Here is a 22,230-nt window from a genome sequence, read left to right as displayed (position 1 = left end):
TTTGCGACCTTCCGACAAGCAAAGTCAACGGGGAAAGCCAAATTCGCTTAACGACCCTGTTATTAATTTAACAAACTGCAGTGATTCACTTAACAACGGTGGCGAGAAAAGTCGGAAGTGTGGGGGGGGGACAAAACTCACTTCACCAATTTCTCACTTAGCAACATAAATTCTGGGCTCAATTGTAGTCGAGGACTACCTGTGTATAATATTTGTATTTGTATTAATATCAATATCATCATCATCATCATCTCTTCTCATGTGGCACTGATGAAAATATAGCGGCTTGTCTCTGTGTAGACACCTCTGCCCAACTCATTGTTGCTTTGACGATGTTTAACACTCTTCTCACGTTAACATCCTGATGAACAGTCAGGCAATTTTCTTCCATTGCTGGATAGCCCATTTTATCATCTAAACTAGCTGAACCTTACACAGTCAGGGGTGGAAGGTGCAATACCAATCTTGCATTTGAAGTGGAGCTTTGGCAAACGTGTCACATGCACACTGGCAAGGAGGAAATCTCTAGAACTGGTTTCACCGGGAGTTGGTATACTGTATTTTTCGGAGTATAAGACGCACCGGAGTGTAAGACGCACCTTAGTTTTTGGGGAGGAAAATAAGAAAAAAGCTGATTGGCAGGTGGATCGGCCTCCTGGAATACCCCCCAATCAGCTGTTCCCAGAGGTGAATTTTAGCAACAGGTTCCTTGGTTGTGAGCTCTGTGCCTTGCTTTTTTTTCCTGCCTCTGAAACTTTTGAAACTCTTGTTTCAGAAAAAACTTTTTTTTCCTGCCTCTGAAAGCCTCCAAAACAGTTTCAGAAAAAAAAGCCTCTGAAGCTCTGTTTGGGGGCTTCTTTTCTGAAACTTCTTTTCTGATGCTTTTTTCAGGCTCTGAAACCTCCGTTTGAGAAGCCAGGGGGAGCTACATTCAGAGTATAAGACACACCCAGATTTTCACTCTCTTTTTTTGGGGGGGGGAAAGGTGCGTCTTATACTCCGAAAAATATGGTAATTTGAAATTGTTAAACAATGAAAGGTAAGACTGTGATGATCCGGGGCACGGCACAGAGGCAACACAGGCAGCTGGCAGTTCAAACCGCCCCTTTATTGCTTCAAATTCCCCCCAAACGCTCCCATGTTTCTGGCAAGTCCCAGAGCCAAGGGATAAGACGCACACACACACACACACACACACACCTCAAGCAGCCTGTGGTTGTAAATAGTCCAGTCCAATACTGTGAGCACCACGGTTGCAAGCAAGAAAATCCAGCAGGCAAGTCGAAGAGTCCAGAGAGCCAAGGAGCAAGGCAAGAATCCAAAAACAAAGAAGGAATCCAGGAAAATTCAAACGTCGGCACTCAACACTGGAGGAATTCAGCATTTGTTCCCAACAAATGCCCCTCCCTACAGCGTCTCCTTAAGTCTCAGTCCCCAAGTGTGCCTTGTAAAGAGAGGCGGGGAACTCTCCTCCTGATTAGATGAGTTAGTCTGTGCTGTTCTTGCCTTCTCTCTACTCTCTGTGCTCGAGGATCAGGAGGGGGCGGTCCCTGCTCATCGCCTGAGCTCTGCCTCTCATGTTCACTGCTTCGGTATTCTGTTTGTGAGCAGAGGAGTGGAGGACTCTTCTCATGAAATATCTCTGGACTCTCTCAATTGTATTAATGTCCGATATACATTATAAAAATGTATATACTATATACATACAGTATAATGTATAACGATATACTATATAAAAATGGAGAAAATCTTTGCTCCTTCAAGGAGGAGGATGGAAGTTATATAAAAGCTTGCACATGGAGGTGTGATATAAGGTTAACATCTGGATTTCTTTACTCCCAACAGCTGAAGTGGTGGACTATACATACCACTCTGGCAGAGACAAACTCAATTCAGTTCAACTTTTTTGAGGCTACCCCAGTTCTTTGGAATTCTCTCCCTGCGGAGTTGAGAGGCCTAAATTCTTAACCTTAAATAGCCTCCAAAACACAACGTTTAATTGCTGGCTTTTAATTGCTAGCTTAATGGTTGATTTTAATTGCTTTTGCTTTCAACTGTCTTGAATATGTTCATGTTTAATGCTGATTTTATGGTTTATTTTAAATTGTGGAAAGACTTTGGTGGTTGGTAATATAACTTTGATAAATGAAAACAGAACTTCCCCAAAAAAGCTAACAAAAACTTAAAACAAAAGTAACATTCTGAAAAAATGCTAGGCTCTTTTCAGACAACAGCTGAGTGATCAAAAGCCCCATCTTCTTTTAAGATTGCAGCATGAAAAATGCTCTCAAGTCACATGACTCACTATTAAGGCTATGCAAAGCAACTGTTTCTGTTTAATGGGCCTTTGAAGGACAAAAAGAAAATATGCATGTTCATTACGAAGCAAACCTTATCTACTACATGCTTCTAACAGGGGTGGGATTTTACCGGTTCGGACCGGTTCAGGCGAACCGGTAGCTCTGATGATCAGCTGGGAGCGAACCGGTTCGCTCTGACGATCAGGTTGGCCCGTCCCCCACCCCTGTACTTATTTACCTTTATCTTCTCAGCTGATTGGCACAGCAGAGCGGATTGCAGTGCCTCAGCTGTGTTACTCCCAAGTGGTAACACAGAAGGTTTGTATTTGTAAAACTGTGCACACGCGCTAACGAAGCGCACGATCACCGAACTGGTGGTTAAACCAGCAGCATCCCACCACTGCTTCTACACATGTAACACAAATAGGATACGGAGGATCTCTGGTGCTTCGAGTTTGGTTGTTGTTGCTTTTGCAGATGTTTCATTACCCAACTAGGTTACATCAACAATGCTAGGAGTAGTGTTTACATCTGTTTACATAGAAGTGGCTTGCCCTGACTGTGTTCTTGGTGGTTCCTTGATTGGGGTCATATTTACTGCTTGATTGTTGGTCTGGTATTGATCTTGGGTATTAATCTCTGCTTATCTAGATGTTGACAGCTGACAATAAAGTGCTTTGATCTTTTTGTTTCTTTTTTTTTTTAATTGTCTCTTTTAATGGTAAGTAGATGTTGTTTATTGGGGTAAAGGTTCATTCGCCGAGCTTGCGGGTTGGTTTTCAAATGTTTCGTTACCAAGATGTTAGGTAACATCTTCAGCGGAGTTTAGGGGATGTCAGTGTTCTGTTTATAAGGGCTTCAAGTGTGGGTGTGTCAAGTGAGGGTCTTGTGGTGGGTCAGCTGTGAGTCATCAGTGAGTCTTGTGATGGGTCTTGTGATAAGGGGATTACCTCAGGTCAGGGTTGTTGGGAGGTGAACTGCTGATGTGGGGGCGGGGAAATTGCGTGGGCTGGTTGAGGGTCAGTACTGTCTCTGACGTGGTTGATTTGGATTCTAAGAGGGTTCGTAGGCTGGTTGTAGGTCAACGTGTCTGTTGATGGACTTGCTTGTGGAGTGCCAGGCTTTGATAAACTCACTAGCATGGCTGATGATTTTTGTGTCGCTCCAATTGAACTGGTGCAAATGAGTATTATTGAAAGCTTAAGCACTCTACAAAAATCTGAGCTACTAACGTTCAAGGGAAATGAGCAGGAAGTAACTAGGCATTCAAGGTGGGCTGGATCTAGATCGCTTGCGGACGCACAGAGACTCATGACCTATGATGTGTTTTTGAACCCACCCTCGGGCTCAGCCTGGTCATCTCTTAACTCATTTTTACTTCATACAGCATTACTTTCAGTCTCTTTAACTACTCCTGCTAAAATTCACAACTGTGCTGGGTCGGGTAAGGTGGTCATAACATACTGACAAGAAGTAGAGGAAGAAAAAGTGACAGGGGTGAATAAAGACAAACAGTTGAAACAAATATCTTTAGTGATCAAGGATGACAATTAGAATTATGGTGTTTAAATAACCTGGGTCCAGATAATTACAGCATCTGGACAGTGAGCATGAAACCATCATAAAACTAACAGAGATTTATGCCACTGAGCCCTCCACCCGATCATGTAGGAATCAAAATTAAAGCACCCATGACACCTCCAGTTTCTGTTTGAGCACATCTGGCAAAGGGTAATTCATCATTTCTCTTAATAATCGTTTCCACTGTTCAATGGCTTACATTAGTTAAAAAAAAGTTTTTTCCCCCTAACATTCAAAGGTAATCTGCCTTCCTATAACTGGAATCAATTATTCCATGTTCCATTCTCTAGGGTGATGAGGTATTGGTCTTCGATGTGAAACATCCTTTCATATATCATTCAGAATTGGACAAAATATCTCCAGAGTGATATTTCCCAACCTTAACAATTTTCTAGGCGTGTGGATTAAAAATCCTAGAATCCCACAGCCAACATGGCCAATTGATAAGAATTCTGAGAGTTGAAGTCAGCACACCTGGAAATTGCAATGGTTAGAAAACACTGCTCTATCCATCTATTCCTACTCCTTCCTCAACATTTTATGTCATCTGCTTCAGCAATACCACATCATTGTCCTGAAAAATTCTGCTTTTTCGCTTTGAAATTCCAAGAATAATTTTTTATTCATTTTCATATTTGAATAAGGCCTTGAATCTCATTACTCCTCAAATTCCCTTTCATGTAAGGTAAGTAGTCAGGATACATTCCTTGCAGAGGTGGTATTCAGCCGGTTCGGTCTGGTTCAACCAAACCGGTAGCGGAGATTGTGGGTGGGCCCGCCCCCGCCCAACTTGCCCTGGCGCTATGCCATCCTATTTAGCCATGTTTTCAAGGCTGGGAACATGTACGGAAGGTGCACGCACGAGCAAAGCGCATGCGCGGAAAGCCGGGTGCATGCATGGAAGGTGTGCGCGTGCACGTGGGGCGAACCGGTGGTAACAATATCTGAAACCCACTGCTGATTCCCTTGCAGTAATTTTATAGACTGGTCACAATCACGTTTACTTTCTTTAATTTTCCAAGTTTACTCTGTTACAATTGATAGAAACGATTTATGGTCTGTTCTGCAATCTATGCCTGGAAATGACCTGGCTGAATAATTGCAATTCCTCATTTTCCATTAATATGTTACCAACTTGAATTTGATGTTGTCCATCCCATAAAGTTCAGGTGTACAACCAGTGGTTCTATTGTTTGAAACAGGTGTGGCCACTGAGCAAAAAAACTAAGTTGTGCAATGTTGTTGTTGATCGGATACTATTAATTCTGACAGACCTGTCATTTATTGGGTTAATCAACCCAATTGATTGGATTAATCAAATGTTGAACTTTGTCCTTTTTGCGTATTATTGCAGTTTAGTTCTTTCATATGATCTCGCTTTTATGAACACTTGATTTATACCAGCCCACTTTGATCCAATCAAATTCGCTTATTCTGAAAACATATAATTTAAAGTACATTTAATTTCTGCTTTGACAGTGGCAAGGTTTCTTAGTTCATGACCCTCAGATTCTAGTACCAATTGTATGACCACAACTTTTAATAGTGACACCACTAGATCAGCTGTGAAATCCTCTGAAGTCTGCTACTGGTTCTGTGAGTCTCCTAGCGAGTGTGTGCTTTGCGGGCGCGCAGTGCTAAATAAGGAACATTTTGAAGCCTTCCGAGTCTGCAAAGGTAAGTAGAACAGAGAGGTGGGGGGGATCCACTGTGCCACGTGATTTAGATTAGCTAGAAAGCAGGAAATCCGATGATTCTAGCTAATATAAATCGCTCATCACAGCTGATCATTGGAAATACCAGTTTGCCTGAACCGATAGCATTTTTTTTACTACCGGTTCAGGAGAACTGGTCCAAACTGGTAGCATTTCACCTCTGCACCGGACCTCTTTATAGCTTGGACTGACCATAATCATCAAATTCAGATCTGCTTGGGAAGATGTCAGTGGTCTTCTCAATAACTAGAGGAGCATCTTCTGACTTCAAGTAGACTTATTAGACCTCTGGAACGAACTACCCCCAGAAATACAACTGATCCCGGACCTCCGTACTTTCCGCCGAGCGTTGAAGACCTTCTTATTCCAGCAAGCCGGGCTGGCTTAAAATTTTAATGGGCTATTTTATGGGTAAAGGGTTTTAAAAATTTAGGGAAACTAAACCGATTTAATTCTGTTTTAATTTATTTTAATTTTTCTACTGTATGTATTTTAATTTTAGCTGTTCACCGCCCTGAGTCCTTCGGGAGAAGGGCGGTATACAAATTTAATAAACCTAAACCTAACCTAAACCTTATTGTGTGACACGAACTTATCTAAACATTGCAAGGAAGCTATCTCCAATTTTCTTGGCAACCCCAAAGATGTGAGTTTCTCATATGCCTTCATCTGGGTTTAATTACTGAGATTCTTGTTTTACTTGGTTAACCTACAATCTTAGCTTCACTTTTCTTTTTCTTTTCTTTTCTTTTCTTTTTTTTTTTTGATCATTACAGCAAGGGTGACTCTAGTAGAAGTTCATGGATCATTCTTAGGGATCACTGAAACGCCAGCAATTTGTTTAAAGTGAAAATTGCATTATAAGATCATATTCAGTGACAGACGTTCAGATGGTTTCTTATTTATTTTATTACTGGGGGAATCATTTGTTTCAATCAAGATGGTTTTTGATTCCCCCCCCCCATATAAAGGGAGTTGACTATTTAAACTTAGAGAAAAAAGTATCAAGGGTTATTTCTAATTACATGCACAATTGCTAATCCATCTGTTTACCCCGTTGCTGTAGATTTTTGTATTTATGCATGCCTGAATAATGATGAACAATTAAAGTATACCAAGAAGTCAAGGGAATATCTCAGAGTATATGAAATCATACAAAATTCCATGTAAAAAAATGCAGTTCTTCCCGCTCTTGACAAGAAATTAAGTCTGATTTTAATCAACATATTATATACCATAGGTCAGGGGTGAAATGCTACTGGTTCAGACCAGTTTGGCCGAACCGGTAGCGGCGGGTGGTTCAGAGAACTGGTAGCGGCAGCAGTGCGAGGCTCCGCCCACCCGCCTGGATGTAACCAGGAAGTAACCTGTTTTTACCCTCTGTGCATGCGCAGAAGACTTTTGTGCAGCCTTCTGACGTGTGTGCAGCACGCACTTCCAAACCAGTAGGGAAGGTAAGTAGATTTCACCCCTGCCATAGGTATTTCATACAGATAGACTTCAACTTACAACCATTCCTTTAATGACTGAATTTGCAACAACACTTTAAAAACTGACTGTCAACAGGTCTTCACACTTACGACTGTTGAGCCTCCTTGTGGTCATGTGATTAAAATTTGGACTCTTGGCAAATGGCAAGCATTTACAAGGGTTGCAATATCTTGGGGGAGAAGGGTCACGTGGTTGCCTATTCAACTCTTGGGGGGGGGGGTTTCAGATAAGCAAATTTAATGGGGAAAGTTGGATTTGCTTAATAACCAGGAAAGTTGTTTGACTACAATGTTTTGCTTAAAAAACCTGGCAAAAAAAGAAGGTTGTAAAATCATGCACAAATCACTTAATGACTGATCGCTTAGTGATGGAACTTACAATTGCAGGTAGTCCTCAACTTACAACAGTTCATTTAGCGACCGGTCAAAGTTACAACGGCACTGAAAAAAGTGACTTAGGACTGTGTTTCACAGTTACAGCCTTTGTAGCATCCACATGATCATGTGATCAAAATTCAGATGCTTGGTAACAGGGTTCATACTTACGACCGTTGCTGTGTCCCGGTGTCATGTGATCCCCTTTTGCAACCTTTTGACAAGCAACGTCAATGGGGAAGCCAGATTCACTTAACAACCAGATTACTAATTTATCAACTGCAGGAATTCATTTAACGGTGGCACAAAAGATCGTAAAATGGGACAAAACTCACTTAACAAATGTTTCACTTAAGAACAAAAATTTTGGGCTCAATTGTGGTCGTAATTCAAGGACTACCTGTACAATGATGGTTGTAAATGTAGGATTTATAATTCAGGGATACATACATTGTATGAAAATTATGCCTTGAAAAAGCAAGACTGCATGTGTTTTGCTGCCAATGGATGTTTATGGTTAACATAACACGACTAGAATATTGTTCTCCACAGAGATTAGAGTGGCCCCCATTTTGACAGTCTTTCCTAAGGCCTTGAAGACTTGGTTCTTCAATTGGCCTGGGGAACCCAGAGTGAGATGGAGCCCATCAAGTAGCTTGTTTGATTATGTGTTGTGCCGGGAGGTGGGGGGGTTATTGTTTTTTTTTTAATTCTTTTATCTTGGGTTTTTATTGTTTGTAACCCACCCAGTTATGGAGAGTAGCTGGCAGCCAGATAGATGGATGGATGGATGGATGGATAGAGATAGGTGATATAGAGATAGATAGATAGATAGATAGATAGATAGATAGATAGATAGATAGATAGATAGATAGATAGATAGATAGATAGATAGATAGATAGATAGATAGATGGATGGATGGATGGATGGATGGATGGATGGATGGATGGATGGATGGATGGATGGATGGATGGATGGATAGAGATAGGTGATATAGAGATAGATAGATAGATAGATAGATAGATAGATAGATAGATAGATAGATAGATAGATAGATAGATAGATAGATAGATAGATATGGATGGATGAATGGATAGACATAGGTGATATAGAAATAGGTAGGTAGGTAGGTAGATAAGACAGACAGACAGAGAAATAAGCAAATGAAAGTATGAATAAGGAGAGTGAGTGAGTGAGTGAATGAATGAATGAATGAACAACTCTCTAAGTGTATATGTTCTTCAGGATTGCCATGCTCTTGGTCCCATCTACTTAACAATTCTATTTCATAGGCCTGAGAGGTACATTTTCTCTCAACTAGCCTTGCCCTATAACAGCACTGCCCCCCCCCCCCCCGAATCCCCGGCCCAGTTAGTCCAACCCCTGGCCCTGCTATCTTTTAGGAAAAAATTCAGAAATTTGCATCTTCTGGCAGGCCTTGAGCTAGAAGAGCATGTAAAAGACTGCTTACCAATTTATTTTATGTCTTGTATTTTCCGACATGCTTTGGTTGCACTGATTGGTTGGTTTTACGACGTATTTTATGATGTATTTTAATTTTCGGTACATTGAATTGAGTCCCCTGATTAAACTGCCTATAACAGGGAATTACAATATAAATAAAGTAAATCTGTGTCCCTTCTCTTGCTGCACTATAGATTCCATATTCCACCCGACCTTTTTTTCAATTTGAAACAGACCATGGCACCGTAACACCTACTCTCCCCTACCAGCTACAGCAGTAGGTTTTGCACCAGTGGCGGGTGCTCACAGAGCTCCATTTGTCCTAGCAGTGGCTGCTCTAGAAAAAACTTGTTCAAATAAAGCTGCATGTGCGAGTGTGCGTATCTGCCACTCACGGAAGTGGAGTTGTGTGCACGCTTACCCACCACTTGCACGGCCCGGTACCAGGCCACAGCCTGGGGGTTGAGGACCCCTGAGCTACAGTACTCGCAACCTCTCTAAAAATTCCTAATACTGTGTTTTGGTCTACTTTGTCTGATCTTCAAATAACTACTAACATTTTCGCCATATTATATGAATATCTGAGCTATGTCCTTCCTTCCTTCCTTCCTTCCTTCTTGGACAAGTTACTGTTACTTGTAAGACAAGTAACAGGAGTTCACCCCGTTATGCGGCACTAGGGATTCGAACCGCTGAACTGCCGATCTTTTGATCAACAAGCGCAGCGTCTTAGCCGCTGAGCCACCACGTCCCTCTCAATTTTCTTGTAGGAAAGTAAAAAACAGATGCATATTGGGAATACAGCTATAGATTGCTTCACATTTGTTGAAGCTGTGACCATAGCATTAGTCTACAGCTGAAGAGAAACTCTAAGAGAAACTGAAACTAGTCTGCTCTGCTGAAATGAAACTAACTGTTCTCTCCTGCCTTATGTTTTGCTTGTAATTGCTACTACGTTGAAGGAGAATCTATATTGGTATTGTACATTTATCTTCATGTATTATATGTACTGTATATAAAGAAGTTAATGAATCCTGCTGAATCAGTTTACCTGTGAGTGCTTTCTGGATTTAAATTCTACTGCAAACGCTGATAAATTTGATAGTTCTGTTGTTCTGCATAAGACACCTGATTGTGAGATGAGTAGCTATATCAATATGATAGATGAACAGAATGAATGAATGAATGAAGGAAGGAAGGAAGGAAGGAAGGAAGGAAGGAAGGAAGGAAGGAAGGAAGGAAGGAAGGATTTTTTTAAAATTTACTATAATGTAGCAGCTTAGATTACATCCAACATTTATATGACTATTTTATATCAGGAATTAGTTGTTACAGCTCCATCCCAAAAAAGCTACATTAACTTTACAAAAAAGAGCAGGGAAATGTCAGGTAGAAAGGGAGAAGAACAGGAAAAAAAAAACACAGAAAGAAAACCACAGTTGGACAAGGAACCTTCTATACAGTTATAATGGAAAAGATATTGAAAATTCCAAGTATCCAGAACTTTAGTTTGGGACATATTGTAAAATCCTGTAATCCTTTCCACAGGGCAATTTAAGGAAAGGGTGGATAGGAATCAAGAGGGAAGAGTACAATTTAGAGAATTCTACTCAAGCCTTCCACCTAAATTCATTTGTGCATCTGTCACTGAAGAGTAAGTGTGAAATCTGCAACAAAATATTGCAGTGTAGCTCGTTCCTGTACAAGGACATAGCCAGCCATTCTCTCTTCCTCAAGACTTAGGGCAGGACTGTCAAAATGGCGGCCCACCAGCCGGATGCGTCACACGCTGGCCACGCCCATGCCTGGTTTAGCGAAGGGGGGAAAAAAGTCACAATATGTCACGTGACAACGCAAGTTTGACACCCCTTGACTTAAGGTTTTTCTGAACCTGCAGAATTTTCAGTGGTAAATGTTTAATGGTAGAAGTTCATCAGATGGTCAGTTAAGTCGTCCATAATTCTATGCCTGGGAATTAAATTCGCCAATAAACACTCTGATTTATCCGCCGCCATTCAGACTTCAAAAGCTCTTCACCAAATGCCAAAATTAAGTCTTATCAGCACAAAAGCTACTTTACAATTTCTTTCACGCTGGCCTGAACTCACCAGTATTTATTTCTAAGTTGGTTGGGTTGACTAAATAAAAGACCCTTAGACCACTGACCTGCAACAACCGTTTGCTCTAAGAAGAAATGTAAAATGCTTGAAAAGAAACGTTAGCATTTATACTGATAGCATGAAGTAGAAATAAAGCTGCACAAAGAGGATAAAGAAAGTGCCCAGTTTCTACTTTATTATTTTCTGTCTTTTGCTGCGCTAAATTGCCATAAATCATATTTGAAAGCTTCATTATTTTCTCATTCGCTTGCCAGAACAAAAAGGATTTTTTTTTTTTTTTTATCTTGGCATTCTGGCTAAAGGTTCCCCTCCCTACTCTGGGAAGAGTGAATAACACTAAAGTCACTCTTGCTTCTACTTACGACCACAGTTTGAGCCCAACATTTCTGTTGCTAAGTGAGACAGTTGTTAAGCAGCAAGCTGTCACTTTCCAATTGAAAGTGTTGCCGTTTTGCCAGGTTATAGGAAAACTATTAGAAAGAAAATCAGAAAATCTATCTATCTTTCTATCTCCATCTATCTGTCTGTCTGTCTGTCTATCCAACTTTCTCTTTTTCTTTCTATTATCTATCTATCTATCTATCTATCTATCTATCTATCTATCTATCCATCCATCCATCCATCCTTTCTTAAACTGTGTTTAGATAATACAATTAAATATGCAAAAAGAACAGAAAAGAAATGAAACAATACATATTGCAATAAATACCAATCTATATCATATCTAGGCTGAGACCCTGTGTTCAAAGCAATTTTTTAAATAATTTATTAGATTATCTTTATTATCTTTAGATTATCTTGCCTTTATTGCTTTTATAAGTAACTCAAGGCAGCAAATATATTTAACACCCCTTTCTCCTACAATTTCCACACAACAACCTTGTGAGGTTGGTTAGGCTGAGGGAGAATGACTGGCTCAAAAGTCACTAACTACTTTCATGCTTAAGGCGGTACTAGAATTCCAGTCTCCTAGATTCTTGGCCAGTTTGTTTAACCATTAGATCAATTTGACAATAATGAGGAAACTTCCCTTATTTGTAACCTTCCTTGACTAACATTTATCTGTATATAAAAAAATGAGCAATCTGTTTCACTGAGGATAACCAAATTAAATTGGTTGAAATTAGTTCTTCTATTATTGTTTTTTTTTTATATCAGGCAACTGTCATAAGGCTCTCACATTCGTTCTGGATTTTTATTTTTATTTTAAAAAAGAAATCCTTTTTTTTAAAAAAAAAGAAACCTACCAGCTAACAAATGGAGAACTTTGTTTGATCTGCCTTTTTAAACAAACAGACATTCATTCTCCACACTTCGCAGAGCGATAGGTAGAGTAAAAAAATAAATAAATAAAATAAATAAAAAATGGGCTGTCAGCCACTATATGATTCGAAACACGCATCTCCCGCTCACCTGGCAAATATTGGAGCAATCTTCTGGTCATATAAAGAATGAATCAATTTTCTTCATCCCATTACAGGTCTTGAATTGCTGGTTTTAACATGACATGGAAAACTGTAGTGCTGGTGTGAAATGAGAGTGGATATTATAACATTACAGCCCAGAGGTATCTCTCTAGCAGCAGCTCACGTTTTTTCAAACTGATGGAATGACCGTTGCATTTTGTGCGTGCACCACAATGGCACAACACTTATTTTATCATTTGTGGTGCCTTTGGTCTTACTTGGACACCTTTGTTATAGAAATCTTCAGGCTGTATGTGGAGAATGAGCACACTTAAATTATCTTTGGCCCAGTTTTGCAGGTACATTATTTTATTTATGGATCACATTTAGGAGGTGTTAATTTCCCTCACAGAGAGATTCTGGGAGGTATAGGAATAAGAGATTAAAACATAAAAGCTATAGATAAAAATTATCTGTAGATGAAACTGATAGATAAAAGCTATATATTAGTAGGTAATTAAAACAAGAGTGGAATACAGGTGTTCCTCCACTTACAACAGCTTGTTTAGTGACTGTTCCAAATAACAATGGCACTGCAGGCAATCTAGTCTCATGCCACATAGAGCTTTAAAGGTTATAAGCTACACCTTGAATTGAACGTGGAAGCAAATCGGCACCCAATCCAGCTCACGTAGCAGAGAAAGAGGCACACTGGCTCAGTGGCTTAATGATGCTGGAGAAGGCCTGTGCTCCAGCAGTTTGAGTCCTAACACCATGTGATGGGGATCAGGTCCCTTGTCTCAGCTTCTGCCCGTCTAGCCATTTGAAAGCATATTATTATGTGAGTAGATAAATAGGTACCCCTTTGGTGAGAAAATGAAGCTGGCATTTTGTGAGGCGGGTCAGAACCCTGCCGAGGCTGAACCTTCCTGGATATGACGATCGTTTGTGAGGCAAACTTTGATGGAAGGAGAAGGGTCTGTATGACGCTGCAGGATGCCATTTGTCTTTCTTTCTGATGCGGAACTAGCTCTTCCCCTGTATTGCACCTTGGAAAGCACATGAGCATGAACCAAACGAGCTAGTACTCTTAGACAGCCAAACTACTCTGTGTTAGCATTGTAGTCTCCTTGCTAAGGTAATATCATCATACGCTAAATAATGCAGCAAAAATGTAACATGCACCCTCCTAGGGATGTGCATGGCATACACGGCTTCATTCGCTACCAGCTGAGGCTTCTGAATACTTTTCAAGAACAGCCCCATGTAATATTCCATTATACTCCAGGAAGAGAGCCTTCACTGCTGTTGCCCTATCCCGTTTAACATTCTCCCCCAAGAAGTAAGGTAAAGGTAAAGATAAAAGTAAAGGTTCCCCTCGCACATATGTGTTAGTCGTTCTCGACTCTAGGGGGCGGTGCTCATCTCCATTTCAAAGCCGAAGAGACAGCGTTGTCCAAAGACATCTCCGTGGTCATGTGGCCGGCATGACTAAACGCCAAAGGCACACGGAACGCTGTGACCTTCCCACCAAAGGTGGTCCCTATTTTTTTACTTGCATTTTTTATGTGCTTTCGAACTGCTAGGTTGGTAGAAGCTGGGACAAGTAACGGGAGCTCACCCCCTTACGCGGCACTAGGGATTCAAACCGCTGAACTGCCGACCTTTTGATCAACAAGCTCAGCATCTTGGCCACTGAGCCGCCACATCCCCTAAAAAGTAAGGCAGGCCCCCAACTCTCCTGGGCTTTCCAAAAGATTTGAAAACATGGCTCTACTGTCTTACTTGTGGGTCACGGAAGAGTACGCAGCTATGGTTAGCACCCCGGAAGCCTCCCTCCCTGCCTTTTAATTAACTTGGAACACTGAATTTGAATCATCCTTGTCTCTTTTTGAATTTTATATACAGTTAGTCCTCAACATACAACCACAATTGAGCCCAAAATTTCTGTTGCTAGGTGAGAAATGTGTTAAGTGAGTTTTGCCCCATTTTAAAGACTTTTCTTGCCACATTTGTTAAGTGAATCACTGCAGTTGTTAAATTAGTGACACGGTTGTTAAGTGAATCTGGCTTCCCCATTGATTTTGCTTGTCTGAAGGTCGCAAAAGGGGATCACATGACTCCAGGACACTGTAACCGTCATAAATGTAAGTCAGTTTGTCAAGCATCTGGATGGAAATCACGTGACCATGGGGATGTTGCAACGGTCGTAAGTGTGAAAAATGGTCGTAAGTCACTTTTTTCAGTGCTGTTGTAACTTTGAACGGTCACTAAGCAAGTCGAGGATTGCTTGTATATATTTATGTTTTAATATTTTATTTTTACACCACCCAGAGTCCCTCTGGGAGGCAGAGGAGCAGTTCTAAAATTCAAAATAAATAAATAAACAAATACATTATTGCACTTTTGATTCAATATACACACAACTACACCAAGGAAGCTTTAGCATGTAGAGCTGAGCATGTCATCCAAAGAACTCAATTTCTTCCATATGCAGTTTACTCAGATGCTTGCATTATGCGTGTATTAAAATGTGTGGAAATGAACATGTTGCAGCAATTAAACAGTTCACTTTTTCAGAAATCAAAAAGCAGGGGGAATATCTGTTACACCTTAGAGAGTAAATAAATGATATTTCTGCCAATGAAATGACTGCTGTGTTCCCAATGCTTTAAGACACAGTAGAAATTGATTGAAAATCAACAGGAGGAAGAAGCCTGAGCATCAGCAAAGAATGCACCTATAAAAATAAACATCTGTATCCCCCAATTGGAGAAATATTCCCTTGTCCTTGCATTTGAATGTTGTACTACTTAACCCCACCTCTGCATACCAGAATTGTAATGATCTGGTACTGTAAACAGATTCATATAAGCTTTCCTACTACATCCCTTTTATAAAAAGGGTTGAACAGTGAAGGTTAGGGTATCATTCATCACCATTTTTACTCAAATCATGTATCATTTTAAGGAGTAGAAAATTATTTTTCCTAGGGGAAGGGGAGAGACCCTGGGAAAAAAAACCCCACTTTTTTTCTTCTTTTGCTATATATACACATATACATATGGATTCCTAATATGACCGAATTTTAAATACCTAATATTAAAGGAGAACAAGTTACTCAATGATGTACGTACTGTAGGAAGTTAGCACCCACCCCTCTCCTAAATAAAATATTCTAGGAAATATTAAAAAGGCAGACTATTATATTTCCCTGGATGAGAAATCGAGAAATGTGTTTTTTAGGCAGGAAACAGACTCACTCTTAATAGCCCCCACCATCCTCAATAGTCCACAGCATATGTCAGCACGTAAGAGATAAAGAGATAGCTAGGTCTATTCATAGGCAAATGCAACCTCAAGATCCAACAAAGGTAGGATTAGCCCTCTACCCATCTAGCAACAGAACTCGCCACATGGTATCTGGGAAGATCACCCAGCAAGGCTCAACCAAGCCTGGGACACGGGACAGCCTACAGAGTTGCCCCAGCATGGCTCCATGGGAGTCTAACATCGATGGTTCTCCAGTGCTGCTTAGAAGTTTGGATGGCTGGTAGCCCATTAAGCCAAGGGGAATACCAAGAGATATAATCAGAGACACCATCTTGATTTTTTTGAACTTCTTCTGGCAGATGCTGTCCTAACCTGGATGACTGAGAATCTCCATAGATATTTCTCACATTTATGTTATGGCTTTTAACCTCCTTTTGAAGGACTCTACATCCCTAATAATTTGAAATAAAGGTTTCTACGTACAAAGAACCCTTTGATATATCAACATCATTCCAGAACATAATTGTTAGCTCTTCCGTTAGCAGTTTGTCCATTTTTTTTTTTATTTTGAAGAGCATAATGGTCGGAATTAAAATTCATCACTTCCCTCCGACCACACAAAAATGTCATAAATTGAGGCGATAAATTACCGCTATGGGTTGCTGTGAAATTAACACTTATATATGGGAAATAAAACTGAAAATTTATAGCGGCAATCAATCTGCTTTAATGTATGTAACTTCATCATCTGTTTTATTTACTTTCTTCCCTTCTCTAACAAAAAAAAAAAAAAAAAAAGCACCCTTTTTCAGGAACTGCGAAATTGAAAAGCAAATGGCTTGTTATGAATGATATTCTAGCCATTGCAAAAATGTCACGTTACAAGAACTATTAAGGGATGTAAGGCTATTGATTAATGAAGACTGCACGAGGGTGGAAAAAATATCATTGCCATGCGAGTAACTGCTGGGGGCATAAGCATTGAAGCTTAAGATCTGTAATATATCAATAATATAATTAAGGGCACCTTTTCTAAACTCACATTCTCCAGTGATACTGAAAATGTTCAATTTCCACAGCTGGAAGGCACAACATTTGGACAAAGCTACATACGGAATTTACATGACCAGAATTTCAGTACAAATGGAATCAGCATATCTAACATACAAAGATTTAAACGGTGCTGGAACTACCTAAAAAATGTTAGCAAATATAATAAAATCTATTTTGATGAGAAGGGAGCGCATAACCCATTATTAAGGAAACTCGGTCTTTAATTTGAAATAGCACACATTTAAAACATATATTTAATTCCACTTGAGAACTCTGAAATAATTACTAAAGCATGTAGAGCAGATTTTCACAGAGGCGTTTCCTTTTCCTTTTTTCCAGTTTCTTCAAATATTCCTGAGTTTTGAAAGCACGGCCTGTGTGATAGAACTACTCAGAAAATTGCATTTGTATCACTGATATTTGTTAATATTCCCTGCTTCGTGCTTTGTATGAAGCATTTTCTGTATCTTCTATAAATATACAACATCAAATGCTTGTTAAATCATTTTAAACATTGTGGGCAAGTATTTGGTTTCAGAAAATTACTGATCTTCACATTTCTGTTCTGAATTATGGTTTATTTGACCTAAAAGTAAAATAGGATTTCTTTTACATATTTACATAGTACAAATAACAAATTTTCTAAAGACAATTGTCACTGTACGTGATACCTCATATAAATGAGCAAAATAAGACTCCATTTTCAGACAATGAAATCCAGATTATAACCATAGGCAAACTGGCATGCCTGAATTCAGTTGTTATGTAAAGGCAATTTATGTTTACTTTGGTATCGAAGCTGAAAAGCAATGATATTTGACTTAAGAAGTGTTTTCAATGGTAGAAAGGATATTTGAGAGAACCTTCCAGGATTATGTACAGTAGGTGCTGTTAGAAACTTCACCACAATCTGGTTTTAAATTTAAGGAGTTTGCACGTTATCTATACAAGAAAGTACTTTTTTTGTTGTTGTTCAAATCTGAATAAAAGTTCCAGACAGTTTTAAATGACAAGCTGTGGGTTGGAAGTATAGAAGAAAACCATGGGAAAGAAAACAGAATTGACAAAAGATTTGTTATGGCCAGTGCTTTATCTAAGAGATGTTGCCGCACTAAGAATGAAAATATGGGGTCCTGGGGTTCAAAGCCACAGTATGTGCATACCAATTGGGAAACACCAACCACAATTTTGATCATTAAATCAAAATTGTTTGCTCAGGATGTTTACAATGACCCAAAAGAAGGGGAATGAAGACCGAGATAGAGCGATGAAGAAGAATGGAAAGAGATACTGAATAGTTTTTAAATGTTGTCCATCTCTATGTATAGAAATGACTCAAGTGAATAATATAAACAATATATATAATAGCTGTCCAATTAAAAAAAAATATTCCAGAGGCTTCCAATCAAACCCTTACATTTAACTGGAAGTAATCCTGATATGTCTGTTACTGCATCTGTCAACTCCGAAGCGAACATTTGTACGTGCAAAAACCTAATGCTTGATTGATTTGTCAAATTAAGAAATCTCTAGTTATGGACAGAAAAACTTTGACAAATCTTCTCAAGTCAGCATCGATGGAAAAATCTGAACTGTTTACATATAAACAATTAATTGTTAATCAATTAATCTTAGATAAAAACAACAAATATTACTGGTACTGCATCTATTTTGAAAATTAATAAAAGGCCAGTTGATATATTTTACATGGAAAAAATATGAGGAACAATTCATATGCAACAGTAGCTCCATCTATATTATGGTTTACAAACCAAGCCCCGAGGCCCGGGCTTGCCAAAGTGGGGCGGGAAGGCACACGGGTGAAGGGGGGGTGTCGGGACCACATTGGCGGTGACCACGGAGCACCAGTGATGGGGGGGTGTCAGGACGGCTGCTGCAGCAACGGAGGTGGCCCAACTGTGCGACTGGGAGGTATGGCGTGGACGGCTGCTCCTAGCCACGATCAGCTTGGCTCAGCGGCCTCCGCTGCAGTGGACGTAGCAACAAGGCTCAGCTGCGAAACGCAGAGGCATGGCCGCATGAAGAACACAACAACTAGCTGTTCCAGTCCGACAATCAGCTGGGCCAGGGCCTCGGTGCATGACAAACACCAGGGCGAGGTCAGCAAAGGGAAGAGGTGTGGCTTGCCTACTTAAAGGCGCTGGGAGGGGAAAGCTCCCAGTGCTGACTTCGCATCTAACAGACTTGCTAACAGACTTTATAGACTGCTGTTTTGCTACTGAATGACCTCATTGTGTGCCAGAGTCCGGCTGAATAAACCCAGTTTGCTTCCTCACGTGTGGCATTTTCCTACTGGTGTCAGTCCGGAGCTTGGACATTTGAGACCAAGCTTCAGAAATATGTGTGAATCTGGCAATATTTCTGTGTCAACTTGTTTCAGTGTTCCAGCTTCCTGAAAACTAACCACCAATAACTGTGAACATTCTCTGAAGCAGAAGAACAAAAGACAGTTGAAGGAAAAACAATATACATAAAGAAAACCTCCCACAAGATCTATACAACCAATTCTTGAGAGCATGAAAAACAAGGAAGTATCTCCTACCGGTTTTGGTGTTGATGGCAAAAAAGTTTTGGGGGTTTCCACTTGTAATCCTGTATGTAATCTTTTCAGTAGTGCTGGAATCAGGATCGTGTGCCTGTATCTGAATGACTGAAACATCCTTCGGGGAATTTTCCAAAACAGACGGATAATAAATGGGTTCGGAAGTCAAAGGTGCGTTGTCATTTACATCTTCCACTTCAATGAAGACCTCGATGGTGGTATAAAGCGGAACAACTCCACGGTCTGCGGCATACACAGTTAGCCAGTAGGACTGAGTTGTCTCTCGATCAAGAATATCACCTGTGTATATAACTCCTGCAGAACGAAAGGAGAAAAAAAATATGTGGAAATGCAGAAAACAGCAATGAATCCATATTGTTTCTTGTCCTGCCTACAGGTGCTTTGGCAAATAAGTTGACCCCCTCAGTGGTGGGTTGCCCCCAGTTTGGACCGGTTCACAAGAACCGGTAGTAAAACTGGCGGGAGGCTCCGCCCACTGACTCAGACATCATCATAGGTGATCTGTGCATCCAAGCGCGATGCGAACTGGTAGTAAAGGTAAGTAGAATCCATCCCTAGACCCCCTCCTCTTTGTGGTAGTCCTTCAGATATTGGAAGACTGCTATCATTCACCCCTAGTCCTCATTTACTCTAGACCAGGGGTGTCAAACACGCGGCCCACAGGCCGGATCCAGCCTGCGATAGGCTGTGGAGACGGCCTATGGGCTCTCCCGGAAACAGCAAGGGACTGGTCCCTGCTGCCCCAGGCCTGGCCAGGCCCATCCAGTTGGCGGCGACGACTAGGCCACACCCACCCCAGTCCCAAGGACAAACAAAATCCCGATGCGGCCTGCAACGGGATCGAGTTTGACACCCCTGCTCTAGACTGGCCAAACCCAAATCCTGCAACTGTTCTTCGTATGTTTTTGCTTCCAGGCCTTTAGTCATCTTAGTTGCTCTTCTTTGTACTTTTCCCAAAGTCTCAACCTCTTTTTCGTGATGTGGCGACCAAAACTGTAATTTGTAAGTGTTTTCTCCATGGTCTATTTGGAAAGGTTGACAACATCAGTGCAAAAACTTGGCCCTGATAACCACAGTCTTAACAGTAATATTTCCATAACTGAAACCCCTTTCTCAAAGAGCGAATTTGTTTTCCAATAAGACACACATATTTTAGCAGGCTATGTCACCTTCTCACTTGGATATTCTCACCCACCCAGCCATAAAGCTCTATTACTTCCATTCCCACCTACTGCACACTGTCTTCTTCCCATCCACCACATGCACTTGTAATCCCACCCCCTCACCAACATACTTTTGGCTTCTTCTCTTTCTCACCATGTGTCGTCTTCTCTTTTATCCCCCCCCCACCCCAATTTATTTATTAATGGAACTTGTATGCCGCCCTATCTCCAATGGACTCGGGGCGGCTCACAACAATTAAAACAAAACAAACAAACCATTAAAACAAAAATCCAGGTTAAAATGAACAATTCCCCGTTTTTTGTTTCAAAAGCTCTATGTTAGGGAACAGTGCAAATGGGAACACATTCCGATTTGGGGGTTATATGGGTCTCAAAGAACCCTTCCAGTTTTTTTTTTTAAAAAAATAACATCATTGTCCAGAATATTCCTGTACATCCCCAGCTAAAGTTCAATTGGAAAATGGACCACAAGTTTTAGTTTTTCCATATTTTCTATCTCTCATCATCCGTTCCTCTGGAAAAACTGTACCATGTTGATGTGTTTTACAAATACTCTGCATAAACAACAGAGTCCCCTTATACTTGATTCAAATAAGCTGTGTTCCCATTCACAAGTTCAAAACACTCTTAAGGCGTTTGACCACACGCCAATGTAATTCTCTTGTGTGATAGGAAATTAAAAACCGTGATCTGTTCCCAGCTTTCTATAAATGGTTTCTTCCAAGTTTCCACTACAGATTGGTTGCAGCGTATTAAGGATGCTGCAAATGGATTTTTCTACCAGGTTTAGTGATCTGTAATTCCTTCCTGATAAAGGTTTGAAACTATATTTATTTATTTATTTATTTATTTTATTGAATTTCTATACCGCCCTACTCCCGAAGGACTCAGGGCGGTGCACAGCCATGAGATAAAACACATAGATATACAAAATTTAAAATCGAATAAAATGAATTAAATAAATTTGGCTGAATTAATACCAATAATTTAAGATACCCATATTTTAAAATACATTAAAAATTTAGAATTTACACTTAAAAGGGAGAAGATTTAGGCGAGGCCAGCTTGATGAAATAAAAGCGTCTTCAACTCGCGGCGGAAGGTGCGCAGATCCGGAATCCTCCGTATCTCTGGGGGGAGCTCATTCCAGATCGTCGGTGCCCCCACAGAGAAGGCTCTCCCCCTAGGGGCCGACAGCCGACATTGTTTGGCCGACGGCACCTGGAGGAGCCCCTCTCTGTGGGAGTGTACTGGTCGGTGGGAGGCTGTTGATGGTAGTAGGCGGTCCCGTAAGTAACCAGGTCCCAAGCCATGGAGCGCTTTAAAGGTGGTAACCAAAACCTTGAAGCGCACCCGGAAGACCACCGGGAGCCAGTGCAGCTCGCGCAGGAGAGGTGTTACATGGGAGCTCCATGTTGCTCCCATAACCACCCGCGCGGCTGCACTCTGCGCCAGTTGGAGCCTCCGGGTGCACCTCAAGGGGAGCCCCATGTAGAGAGCATTACAATAGTCCAGACGAGAGGTGACGAGGGCATGAGTGACTGTGCGTAACGAGTCCCGATCTAGAAAGGGACGCAACTATAGGTTGACTCAGCCTTCCATCCTTCCGAGGTGGGTAAAATGAGGACCCAGATTGTTGGGGGCAATAGGCTGACTCTGTAAACTGCTTAGAGAGGGCTGTAAA

General features: G+C 40.7%; 1 protein-coding gene across 11 annotated transcripts in view; it reads right to left on the bottom strand.

Moving 5' to 3' along the window:
- The window catches only part of FAT3 (FAT atypical cadherin 3), a 626,029-nt gene that overhangs the window by 303,393 nt on the left and 300,406 nt on the right, over window positions 1–22,230 (bottom strand). For all 11 annotated transcript variants that reach the window (XM_034408488.3, XM_087894589.1, XM_087894591.1 and 8 more), the window contains exon 3: window positions 19,342–19,656. In XM_034408488.3, the coding sequence (XP_034264379.2) occupies window positions 19,342–19,656 (315 nt within the window). The remainder of the gene's footprint in view (window positions 1–19,341; window positions 19,657–22,230) is intronic.

The sequence above is a fragment of the Pantherophis guttatus genome, chromosome 5 (genome assembly GCF_059756535.1).
Source record: "Pantherophis guttatus breed Tessera chromosome 5, ASM5975653v1, whole genome shotgun sequence".
Classification (NCBI taxonomy): Eukaryota; Metazoa; Chordata; class Lepidosauria; order Squamata; family Colubridae; genus Pantherophis; species Pantherophis guttatus.
This window is presented reverse-complemented; position numbering and strand designations above follow the sequence as displayed.